The 13,202-nt window shown below is 43.1% G+C and overlaps 1 protein-coding gene across 2 annotated transcripts in view; it reads left to right on the forward strand.

The window, feature by feature from the left end:
* Positions 1 to 13,202, forward strand: part of adgb (androglobin) — a 213,904-nt gene that overhangs the window by 135,307 nt on the left and 65,395 nt on the right. For both annotated transcript variants that reach the window (XM_033026113.1, XM_033026114.1), the window contains 3 exons: positions 2,332 to 2,473; positions 5,772 to 5,886; positions 10,852 to 11,019. In XM_033026113.1, coding sequence (XP_032882004.1) covers positions 2,332 to 2,473; positions 5,772 to 5,886; positions 10,852 to 11,019 — 425 coding nt within the window. The remainder of the gene's footprint in view (positions 1 to 2,331; positions 2,474 to 5,771; positions 5,887 to 10,851; positions 11,020 to 13,202) is intronic.

The raw sequence follows: 13,202 nt of genomic DNA on the forward strand, positions 1-13,202 counted from the left end.
TGATTGGAATTTTTTTATTCCAGATTGATCTAAACTGAATAGTTTTTTGAGGGGAATGATCAACTTTTCCACTATACTTCGAAGGAAAGCTTTCTAGCATTACCTAAAATTAATTTAAGATAATACCCACTTGTTATCAGATTCATCCAAAGGATAAGTCCATAGAATTATATCTACAGAATTGTTATGGTCGCTTCATGACAATTGTGTGCAGTTCTCGTCGCCCCATTACCAAAAAGATGTGGAGGCTTTGGAGAGGATGCAAAAGAGGTTTACCAGGTGCAGCCTAAATTAGTCTGTATGATCCATAAGGAGAGGTTGAATACATTTGGTTTTATTCTCTGGAACATCAGAGAAATTAATAATTTTTCATGAAGCCTAATTAATCTACAAATCTAGTACATCTTTGGAGTGTGGAAAGAAATCGAAGCACATAGAAACCCCATACAGACAGCACCTAGCCAGGATCAAACTCGGGTGACTGGAGCTGTAAGGCAGCAACTCTATTGCTGCGCCACCGTGCCGACGGCCAGTGCTTAAGCAACTAGTAGTCCCCTAATCCATTGCTGCTGTCAGCGTGTACGGACGTGGCGCCGGCGGACGAGAGGCCGAAGCAAAGAAGTCAAAGCCAAAGAATGGAATGGAAACGAGGCCAAAACGACAATAAACCGAAAGAGTCCGAAGACGAAACGTCTCCTAACCACAAGGATGGGACGCCTAAATGCAAACTAACTAAAAGGGCGGGAAGCCTAAAACCCAAAGAACTGAAAAGCTGCGTCACCTAAAAGCAAACTTCCCGAATGGCCGCTCTGTCGAAACGCCACCTACCCGAAAGGCGGCGTCGCCTACATGCCAAAGGACCGACTGCCGCTCAACAGAAAAGCCCAGACCCCCGCGTCCGTCACATCACTGTGAAGGCATGAACATTGTCCCAAACCTCCGCTCCACCCGGACCCGCGGAGGGTGGCCGTGGGAGAGTGGGGGCTGTCCCGAGCGATGCGCACCTTCGGCCGCTTTCAACTTGGTGCTTGGGTTCAGATTGCCCGGTCACCTATGGCTTGTGTGGGAAAATGAACCCCACGCTCCCGTCTCCCCCTTCTCTCTCCCCTCTTCTCTCTCTCTCTCCCTTCTCTCTCTCCCTTCTCTCTCCCCACTTCTCTCTCTCCTCCTCTCTCTCCACTCTTCTCTACCTCATCCTCTCTCTTCCCCTCCTCTCTCTCCTCTCTCTCCTCTCTCTCCTCTCTCTTCACCTCCTCTCTCTCCCTCCCTTCTCTCTCTCCCCTCTTTCTCTCCCTTCTCTCTCCTCCTCTCTCTCCCCTCTTCTCTCTCTCCTCCTCTCTATCTCCTCTCTTCCCCTCCTCTCCCACCCTCTCTCTCCCTTCTCTCTCCCCTTCTCTCTCTCCTCCGTCTCCTCCCACAGTCACTGACCGCGATGCACCGCCATCGGACCCCAACCCCCACACCAGGGTGATTTCCCCCGCCCCTACCTCCGACCACGGTCAGTGACTGTGGGATGCTCTCGCGGGTGGAGACGGAGGAGAGAGAGAAGGGGAGAGAGAGAGAGAAGGGAGAGAGGGAGGGGGAGAAGGGGGAGAGAGAGGAGAAGAGAGAGAAGAGTGGAGAGAGGAGGAGAGAGAGAAGAAGGGAGAGAGGAGGGGAAGAGAGAGGAGAAGATAGAGAAAAATGGAGAAAGAGGAGGAGAGAGAGAAGAGGGGAGAGAGCAGAGGGGAGAGAGAGAAGGGGGGAGAGGAGGGAGAGAGAGGGGGGAGAGAGAGGAGGGGAAGAGAGGAGAAGAGAGATAAGTGGAGAGAGAGGAGAGAAGAGGGGAGAGAGGAGAGGGGGAGAGAGAAGGGAGAGAGAATGCGGATTTGGGAGATGTTGAAGTAACTTGAAGATATTGAAGTACTGTAAATTCAGTAGTTGTTACATGGCAGTTATACTCTGATTGAGCTTATTTGGAATTGTACTCAATGACCTCCATGGTGTTATATAATTCCAGTATTCTATCAGTGCAATTTCCATTTTGCCATCTTCTTCACACCTTATTCTTCTAAAATTAAAATGTTAAAAAATGTTAACTTGCATTTTATAACGTGCGTGGGAGGCATTTGAGAATTGGGAAATAGTGCTTCCAAAAGAAAAAGCTCCGACACTCCCAATAGGTGTGACCCACCCCTGGGTACACAGAAGAGAATCATTGATCGATTGACTCAGAAGATTGCACTGTGGTTCCCTTTGTCTAATAGTTCAAAAGTTTAAGCAGTACATTCTTGTGGGCATTTTATATTAAAAGGCATTAATATATTTTTTCCTTTTATATTTTTTAAGTAGATAATCAGAAGGAGGGTTCAGGCCTGATGCCAGGGGTGCTCCTGGCTGAAAGGTACTGCTGGAAGAGTTTTGTTTCAAATCCACCAATTCTGTACTTGAAAACACTGGCTACAAAATCGACCATCTTAGAACTGCCCAGTGGGTATGTAGAAGCCTTGCGTCCGAATTCGGTTCACAATTACAAATTTGTTATAAATGTAAACACCTGAAAAGGAAGTAAAATAGGTAAATGTACTTAATTTTCTGTCAGGAGCTGTTATTCACACGGTGCCACAATATTGTAGAAGTATATGATTATTTCTAAGAAAACGTACAGGGATAGACGGAATTAATTATTACAACAGAGAACAGAGTTGTACACTGCTTCTTTCCACAGCACATTTCCTGAAGGCAAACATGTAGTGTGTAGGAAGGAACTGCAGGTGCAAGTTTACACTGAAGAAGGACACACAAATGCTGGAGTAACTCACTGGGACAGGCAGGGTCTCTGGAAAGAAGGAATGGATGACGTTTTGGGTCAAGACCCGAGGTCTGAAGAAGGGTCTCGACCCAAAACATCACTCATTCCTCTCCGGAGGTGCTGCCTCTCCTGCTGAGTTACTCCAACATTTTGTATCCATCTTCAGGCTAACATGTAGCATTGGTGCCAGGAGATGGCACTATTAGTACAAGCAGCACCACTGAAAAGAATCATTAATGTAAATGTAATTGGAACCTTCCTACCAGCAGGAGAGGGGAAACATAGAATATAAAAGTGGCCTGGAAATGTGTAAATTGCCCAGTTTTTTTTTTGTGTTGTTGATCTACGCCCCTTGATTTGGCAAACCTGCTTATCTAATTATTTGGAAGTGGATTGAATTTTTAACTGCAGACCCACACATGGGGAAATTGCAAGCAGAAATTGTTCCGTGCTGACATAAATCACTGTGGCCCCAATGCTTTAACAACAACCTGCTGCAGAAACTGCAGCTGCCGGTTTATGAAAAGATACATAAAGTGCTGGAGTAGCTCAGTAAAATCTGATTTCTGCAGACAGAGGATGGCGAATCTATGGAATTCATTGCCACAAAAGGCTGTGGTGGCCAAGTCAATAGATATTATTGAAGCAGAGATAGATTGATTCTTAATTAGTGCAGGTGTTAGGGGATATGGGGAGAAGGCAGGAGAATGGGATAAGGAGGGAGAGATAGATCATCCATGATTGAATGGCGGAGTAGACTTAATGGGCCAAATGGTCTAATCCTGCTCCTATCACTTATAAACATATGAAAATAAGCTGTTGTTTATTTGGCCCATCAAGCCTCTTTTGTCCAACATTATATCAGCACTTTCCAACTCTCCAGCAATCAATTCTATTCATTAAGTGATATTGTTAAAACATTCTTATGGTGGGGCAATATAGTGTATATAACTTATTAGATGTAAGAAATACTTGAAGGTTGCATCAGGTTGATAGAGAAGTTAAAAAATCAGAATGGCTGACCATTTCCAAGGGATTTTCTTCACACTATATTTGATTCCAATAAAATCTGGCAGGTTTGTAATTTTTCATATAGGATATGTATTTTTCTGTTAAAAATGTAATGCACTCACGTATTTTCAAAGAAGATGGAGTTATTCTGTTGGGCAATTTGGGTAATAATAACCAGGGTGTGACAGGAAAGGAGAGAAACTTTAATAATAACTTGACCAAGTGGGAAACGTTGGGCCCCATTCCCCCAACGCAATATTCCACCACTCACCCATAGCCCACACGGGAGGCCTGGTCCCCCAAACGCAACCTGGTCCCCAATATAAGATTCCACCACTCTGCTGCCTCCCCCAGAACTGGACTTAAAAAAAATTCCAATTGCACTTCACCTGCTTCCCCCAGCACTTTAGAATGCGCCCTCCATGCTGCCAGGATTGTTTTTTTAAAGGATACTGGACTGAGTGTACCGAGATTGCAACAATGTAGCAATTGTGACATCATCACTGGAAGCTGCCATAAACGTCTCGTCAGTTATTATTCCAAAGTTGGCTATTTTAAACCTTTAAATATCAATAAGTTGTGAAATATAGCAACAAATCTGAAGGAAACTTGACAAGATTGACAACGGGAAAAAGACGAGTAAGGTTCTGCAAAAATATTAGCGCTACCATGTACCGTTTTGTCGTAGATACAATCTCAATCAGCCACACACATATAGAAACAAAATAAGACATTTAACAGTATACTAGACCAAGTGGGACCCGTTGGGTCCCGTCCCCTCAACGCGCAGTTGCGAGGGGGGGGGGCCTTTGGCGTCTCACACACACACTAACCACCCCCCTCACACACACACTAACGTCCCCCTTGATATTATATTAATAGTATTAATTCACTCCTTTTACCCCATCCCCCGCCCCATCCACACTCATAACCCCCAACTGCGCAGTCACGGCTAGACGGGGGGGGGGGGGGTAGAGTGGGAGGGGGTGAGGGGGTGGAGAGGGATGGGAATGGGGGTACAGAGAGAGAGGGAGGGTGGTAGAGATTGAGGGGTGGGGGGGGCGTGCAGCGTCACAGGGGAGGGCTGGTTTCCAATCGCAATACTCCACCACTCACCCATAGGTCCCAATACTCACAACTCCCCAGAGAGGAAGGGGGGCCAGAGAGGGAGGGGGTGGTCAGAGTGGGGGGGGGGGGGGGGACTGAGAGGGAGGGGAGGCAGAGAGGGAGGGGGGCAAAGAGGTGGGGGGCAGAGAGAGGGGGGGCAGAGAGAGGTGGGGCAGAGAGAGGGGGGGGCATAGAGGGAGGGGGGCACAGAGGGAGGGGGGGCAGAGGAAGGGGGCAGAGAGGGAGGGGTGGCACAGAGAGTGTACAATCCCAGCAGCTCCATTCTCTCAGCATATGACAGTCCCACTATCCCAGGAATTAACCTAGGAGGTCTTTGTAACTCTGCTTCATGCTCGAGAGTATTCCCTGCGTACTCGAGGCCTCAGCTAGGTCGCGGCGTATTTTTCAACATGCTGAAAAATGCCCGCGAGTAAAAAAAGGTCGCCATGGAAAAAATCGATATTTTTTACATATTCTGGTGGAGAGACTTGGTGGGCCTGTTTTCGGGCTGTACCTCTAAAGTAAAGTAAAGAAAAGTTAAGGGAAAGACTTAGAAGGAATGCCATCACACTGGTGTAATCATACATGGATATTTGTAAGAAATTCATCTCCTGGGTAACATGATGTTTCCAATTCAATTGCATGGAAGGCCTTCTTTGCAAGTTGGTCATTTGTTTGTAACTAATTTTGTTTTTTATTTATAAAATCTCCATGCACAAAAAGGACTAAGAAAAAATCATCTACATAAGAGTTATTTTTATGATAGATTATTCTTGGTGAAATAAGGCACCCTCGTGTTTATCATGTTTGACTGGTGAGCCTCTTAATGTCTCTAATGTGGCTTATTGTGCTTCCCTTCCAGGCGTCATGTGTTGCGGTTCACTGCCACTGCTCCCCTGGGATACAACATCAACCTTAGTGGTAATGTGCCGTTTATCTTTGGTGATGAAGATTTAATTTTATCAAATCTTGGCAAGGTATGTAGTAAAAAAGAACATCTGCAGAAACCATCAGGGAGAAACTCATGACTTACCTATTAATGAAAACGGATTGGAAAATCACACAGGCCCTCCCATTTGTAGGAAGTCCACGCCCATACAATCAGCGTTTTACTGAATCTTCCAACCCAACCGGTGGTTCCACGCAAAGTCCAACTAAAAACCCAGAAGACACATTTCAGTTTGAAAACCCCATCAAATATCGTCCGTCTGGTTAGGTTGGAACCAAACTGTGCACTCCATGGTGGATGGGGATGGATAGAAGCCATTGGCAAAGGAGTGGGTGTAAATAGAAGTCATTACCTGAAAATTCCAGTGCACCTTAAACAGTACTCAGTTGAGTCAGCATCATCACATTCTGAGCTTAAATTAATTATCAATCCTGTAACAATGAAAAAGCATGCAAAGTGATTACGTTTCTTGAAGTACGCTTAACTGAGCCTCCATGGGGAGATTTTTTTTCCTTAATTGGTGTTATAGATTTAATTTTTGAAACATCTGATGCAACTTTTCTTGCTTTGAGGAAAGGAAGGCTGGAGAAGTTGAGGAAAGGAAGGTGGGGAAGTTGAGGAAGGGAAGAGAAGAGAAGGAAAGGAAGATTGGGCAAGTTTGGGGAAGGAAAGGGAGGAGAAGGGTGGGTTATTTCAATGTATTCATGCAGTTTGAATGTAGTTTTGTATAAAACTGCAGCAAAAATCAGTATAAGAAGCAACTTTCCTGTTTAAGTTTTTCAACCTGAAACAGCTGATCTGTAAGAGTGGATTTCACATCAAAAAGAATGGTTGGGAGTTTGGGGTACATTGCAGCACTGTCAACTTATTTCCAACCTCTGATTGAATTGAAAATTTACTTGGGAAGATATCTCAAATTAAATATCTCCAGGGATCTTTCCCAACAATGCAGAACAAGCCTCATCCAGCGATAGGCACACAATGCTGGAATAATTCATGTGGTCAGGCAGCATCACTGGAGAAAATGGATAGGTGACATTTTGGATCGGGACCGTTCTTCAAACTGATTGTGGGGTGGTAGGAAACTGGATGAGAGGAAAAAATTGGGGCTTCTCTGATAGGCCAATTGTTGGTTGGAGACAGTGTGAGCTCAAGGGGGATACATCGTTGCAACTGTGGAACTGGTCAACAGACCTTTAGTGGAGGAAGAGGGAGGGGAGGGGGAGGGATGTTTTTGTAGAAGTTACCTAAAATTGGAGAATTGGAGAAGCCTTATCCAGAACAAGGCATGGCATCTAAAAGTCGTGTCAACTGCAAAGCTTGTCCCTTATGTTTGAATTGGCAAACCTAATCTCTTAACAACTGAAAAAAATAAGAAATGTGAGAGAATTTTAAGGAAATTTTCAGTCCAGAGAAAATGTGCAGAAATAGAAAGAAGGGAAGATTTCCCATAGCATTGAAGGCAGTGAAATCTAATGGAAAAACTGTAATTAATACAAACCAAAAATGGGATGTTATATATGATATAATGCCTGTGGAAGAATAACTTATTTTTCATTGCTTATCGCACTGTAAGATTGTTTGCCCATTGGTTTACAACGTTGTTTGCAGACACTTCCAGAGTTAGTCCAGAGGAGCCACAGTAATAAACAGCCATGTTCATTTGAGCCACCTGGTCTGGTGATTTTTTTCAATGCTCACCTTATAGTCAGACAGAGACTATACATGTTGACAACGGTGAGAAATTTCAAAAATTATTGCGAAAAAGTGAACATGGGGATAAGCAGAATCATGACCAAAGTCAAATAAAAAGAGATTGGCACAAATAGCTGGAGTAACTGGAGCATCTCTGGAGAGAAGGGATGGGTGATGTTTCGGGTCGAGATCCTTCTAAAGAGATTGGTGTTATGATTTGAAATAGTTGAGTTTAGTGTTCAGTTTGAAAACTGGGGTTATCTGGAAGATTTACTGTTCCGAGTCTTTGATCATTCATTGAGCTTCAAAGAAATAGTGTAAGATGCTAAGAACATAGAGGTCACAGTGGAAAATATAGTAAGGTTGTCGAGGGTTATGGGGAAAAGCCATGAGAATGGTGTTGAGAGAGAAAGAAAAATCAGCTATGATTGATGGCAGAGTAGACTTGAGCCAAATGGCCTAATTCTGCTCTCATCACTTATGACCTTATGACAATAATAATAATAATAATATCTTTTATTGTCATTGCACGTCAGTGCAACGAGATTTAGTATGCAGCTCCAACCGATGAAAGAGAAAAGTAAAATAAATAAATAAGCTGTGTGTCGTGACCATCCGAGGGAGACAGTCCAGGGGGGGTGGGGGGTACTCAGCAGGGCCGGTTCAGAGCCGCTATAGCTCTTGGAATAAAGCTGTTTCTGAGTCTGGAGGTTCGGGCGTAGAAGGCCTTGTAACATCTGCCGGAGGGAAGTAGTTCAAACAGTCCGTTACAGGGGTGTGATGAGTCTTTATGGATGCTGACGGCCTTCCTGAGGCACCGTGTGTGGTAGATGCCCTCCAAGGCTGGTAGCTCTGTCCCAATGATCCTCTGCGCTCTGTGGACGACGCGCTAAAGAGCTCGCCTCTCAGCCTCCGTGCAGCTGAGATACCACATAGAGATGCCATACGTTAATATGCTCTCTGTGGTGCAGCGGTAGAACGTTGTCAGCAGCTGTTGGGGCAGATCAGTCTTTTTTAATGTCCTCAGGAAGAACAGTCGTTGCTGTGCCTTCTTGACCAGCGCAGCGGTGTTGGTGGACCATGTGAGGTCCTCTGAAATGTGAGTGCCCAGAAACTTAAAGCTGGACACTCTCTCCACACTTTCCCCGTAAATGGAGATTGGGGCGTATTCTCCATTATGGGACCTCCAAATGGGGGGTGTCAGATGCTCAGCACGTTGCTTGCAGACTTAATATGTGTTAGGTCACTGCTACAATATGTGAAGAAGGCAAATCCAATACACTAAACAAAGTATTACAATTATATTGCTGCTTCACCTGGAAAGGCTGATGGTGGAATGGGGGGAGGCAGAGCCACTATAGCAGCTGCTTTCCATGCAGAGAAGAGTGCTGTGGGTGTTGGGGGAATTGAGGAATGGACAAGCTGACACCAAGGAACAGTTACTTAAGAAAGATGAATGAAAGGGATGGGTTTATAGATGTTTCCGGCTGAGATTATGACAGAATTGGAGGCCCCAGCAGAGGAGGAGGATCTATTGAATATAATAGTTTGTGAAGTGGAGGATCGGGGCAGGAGCAATCCTATCAAGGTTCGAGAAGTTAATTGGTTAATACATATGTATGACTGAAATGCTTGAGGTATTAATCTAATGAATCGTTGTTTCTTTAGGCTTGTCTATGGAGATGGTTTCCCAGTAGTAATGGATCCTTCCATTTTCTAATAGTGTGTTCTTCATCCTAACACATTGATAAATATCCCAAGAATTCTCCAATCTTCTTTCTTAATTCTCTTCGAATGAACTTAAAATTATGTCCTCCAAATGTTGGCTAGTAACCTGTGAAAATCATTTTTTTGTGAGTGTTACCTGATCAAAACCATTAAACTTTAAGCAAATGTTGACAAATTTACCCAGAGTCCTCTGTGTTCTAATCAATGGACACCCATTTTCTCAGTCACTTGGTGCAACTAAACCTCGCATTCTTGGTATTATCTTAATGAATCCATTCTCATAAACAGGTTTCCTCCTAAATTAATATTGTCAACGGGCAATGGCAGGAGATTAGTATGTTGTGACGCTCAATCAAAGATGCCATTAAGAAGGGCCCCAACCTGAAATGTCACCGATCCGTTTTTTCCAGTGATGCTGCCTGACCCACTGAGTTACTCAAGCCCTTTGTGTCTGTAAACCAGCATCTGCAGTTCCTATCTACACATCACTAATAACCTGTTTTTTGGGGTCTATTTAGTCTGCTTTGCTGAATCCAAGTGCAGCTTTATAGATCTCTCTTTTTTTGGTACAGAAACCCAGTTTTGGTTAACTCCAATAGACAGTAGACAGTGGACAATAGGTGCAGGAGTAGGCCATTCAGTGCAGGAGTAGGCCAAGGCCCCCCCCCCCCCCCCCCACCACCACCACCACCACCACCTCATGGCAGTTCCCCCACGCCAGATCCTCCCATTTCTTGTGGTGTCCCCAAAGTGGCTATTTGAATAGGAAGGCAGCATTCAACCACAATTATTTTTCAAATACCCTATGATTTCAATGCTACATTGTCTCTCCTTTCTGAAATGATGTCTTAATATAATAAGGGACAATATTCTAAATATGCCACAATGGTGGGTACTGTTGATTTCAATGCATGTAGTTTGTGCACGTTCCAATTGATGCTAGCAGTAGCAATATCTCCTGTTGTGACTCTGCTCAGAACATCACTTCATAGATTTCAGATAACAAACAATACTATATTCCCAGGTACACAAAATTGCTGGGGAAACTCAGCGGGTGCAGCAGCATCTATGGAGCGAAGGAAATAGGCGACGTTTCGGGCCGAAACCCTTCTTCAGACTCTATATTCCCATTTTTGATTTTGCAGTCAGAGCAGAATTTAAAACTTTACTTTGCATTCTTTACTGTAGTCATGAAGGATTTTTTATTAGTTTGTCAATGGATTATGTAATAATAATAATAGCATATAAATGAAATTTGTGTATAATCAACACATTGTACATGATTTTCTGTCTATTCAAATTGAGACTCTGTAGCTTGAACTTGTATCCACAAATTATTGGGGAACATTAAACCCCACACTTAAGATGCTAGTATTTGATCCTGGTAGTTGATCCTTGATGCTACATCTGTCCTGATGTTAAATCTAAACTCATTCTAAAAATTCTTGGATCCATTAAAATTTGTCTCAGTGAAGGTACATTGGGAGTACACGGGTCTGTATTTTGGTCACTTACACTCTATCCTATTTGCAACAGAAACATAATTCTCTTTATTTTTGTGAATCAACAGGAGAGCCTTCAATTTTCCCAGGAGGCGGCCATTATAGTGAAAGCCGTACAAACATTGATGCGTAGTTTTATTAATGATGAAGCACTTAAGAAGCCTTTAATGGAACTGCAGTTTTCTCACTTTCCTATCCAATTTAAAAATAAAAGAATGGCTGAGAAGCAAATTCAGGTATATTGATTAATGAAGATATTAGTAAGAGCATAAACAGTTTGTTCTAAGTAAAAACAGCATTTCTCTGACTCCATTATGCTCATTAGTTGATCTCTTTTGCCTGCTTTGTGAACTATTTTCTTCCTTTTTTGGATATTTCTGAGCTTAGTTTTACAGATCATTTAATTGGGTTGTAGTAAGTTAATGTCACTGGAAATCTATGCACATATCTTTTGGCTCCCTTTGCTGATTTAATTTTAATCCAGACAAGAGGTGTAATAACTGGCATGCTTGCATTATGCACATCAAATGCATTATACACATCAAACTATTGTAATTCCCCAAACCCTTTGAAATTTTAATTTTACTATTATGTTTTTGTTTGGTCATGTGTTAAAACCATGCCCTCACTGAGCAGTACAAATTGTTTCTCCTTTCAAAGTATCAAATTGCCGTTTTTAAACAATCAAAATGATGCCCTTTTAACTTTCTCTGTTGCAATGAAAACTGCTTGATATACTCTAGTTTGTTAATAGGCATTGGATTGGCGGTGTTATTTCATTAAATAATTTCAGCCACGACTGTCTTCATTCAAGATCCCAATCTTTATGAATCGGTTCCATAAAGACTTGTGTCCAGAATTGTGCTCACTGTTTGTCACCTTCTTCCAGAATTACATGCTTCCAACACCGCAGTATTACCCACTCCACACCATGATCACCACCACTACTGCTGAAGTGTTTTCTGGTGCATTGATTTAACTCCATCCCATGTATAAACTACAACTTTTCCAGCACCTTGAAAACTCTTCAGTTTGGTTCTACACCAAACCAGACTCACTGAAACCCAGTTCATTTATTAACTTCAATCTCCACCAGTTTTCAATACAACAAATTCAGAACCCTTCATTTCACTTCCCAATCATTCCATAACCTCCTACAGTGTGCCAATTAAACCTCCACCACCTCCAGATCCCAGCATTTAGTCTGTGATGGTTTTGCCATGCAAATTCCTCACAGCTTAGCTTAGTCTGAGATTTCATGTCTATAGATCCATCCCAATAAAATTCCACAACCCTTTCCACCTCGCAAATTGTATTAATCCCCCAAAATGATTAATTTTAGTTATGTGGGACAAGACAAACACTTGGATTCTCTCCACATGCACTCAGCATTTTTTTTAATTGCCTTGAATGTCTCAGTTAATAATCCCAAATCTCTATTCAAGGGAATACACGTATTCTCTCAGTAATCTAGCCCCTCAATATTACCAACATTTTTTATCATTATGGTGAATATGTTGGACCGTGGTATCTTTCCATGGTGTGTAATGCCCTGATTTGAACACAGTACACCAGATTCACTATAACAAGACAACATGGTGTAGGAAGGAACTGTGTTGATTCTGGATCTAAATCTCTCTCCCTAGACTGATATAGTCAAACACTGTCAAACTCTGGTGTCCAAACCTTCCTTTTATTTGTACAAACTGCAGGGAAAGTTAGAGATCCACTAACGCAAGTCTACAAGCCTCGAGCAAACAGAACAGAAGTCAAGAGCAACCGACACGCCCAAGCAAATTACCCACCCTCTTATACCCCTGTACAGAAGTGGCAACAATATTAGCGCACAAATATAGGGGAGGACAACCCCTACAGGCCCAATCACCAATCCCGGCGGGCAAATACATAGTGACAGTTCTCATAACCAGTCAATAAACAGTATTGACAAACATCTTACTACACAGCAACAAAGTCGAAACATCTCAAACATTCCATTAAGGGCATCCAAATCGCAGGTATTTTTGAGCAAACACAGAAACAAAGTAGAAATATAGTATAACCATAAAACTCTCTTAACCAATCACAGATCCAGGAATAGTGTCAGTGCCTTGAAACATCTGCAGAACCCCAGACTCTGTGGCAGCTAGCAGGTCACAAAAGCTCAAGAGTTTGCAACCAATCGCTCAAGAGTTTGCAACCTCTGCAAACCCCCAGACTCAGTGTCTGTCTCGTGGTTCTCCAGCAGCACTTTGCAAAGCATTGTCACTTATCTGTAAAGCCAAGTTTTCACAGAAACTTGCCATTGTCCAAAGCACCCAAATCCCTGCATATCCACAACTGCAGGTGCTGGTTTAAACTGAAGATAGACTCAAAATGCTGGAGTAACTCAGCGGAACAGACAGCATCTCTGGATAGAAGG

The sequence above is a fragment of the Amblyraja radiata genome, chromosome 8, assembly GCF_010909765.2.
Source record: "Amblyraja radiata isolate CabotCenter1 chromosome 8, sAmbRad1.1.pri, whole genome shotgun sequence".
Taxonomy (NCBI): Eukaryota; Metazoa; Chordata; class Chondrichthyes; order Rajiformes; family Rajidae; genus Amblyraja; species Amblyraja radiata.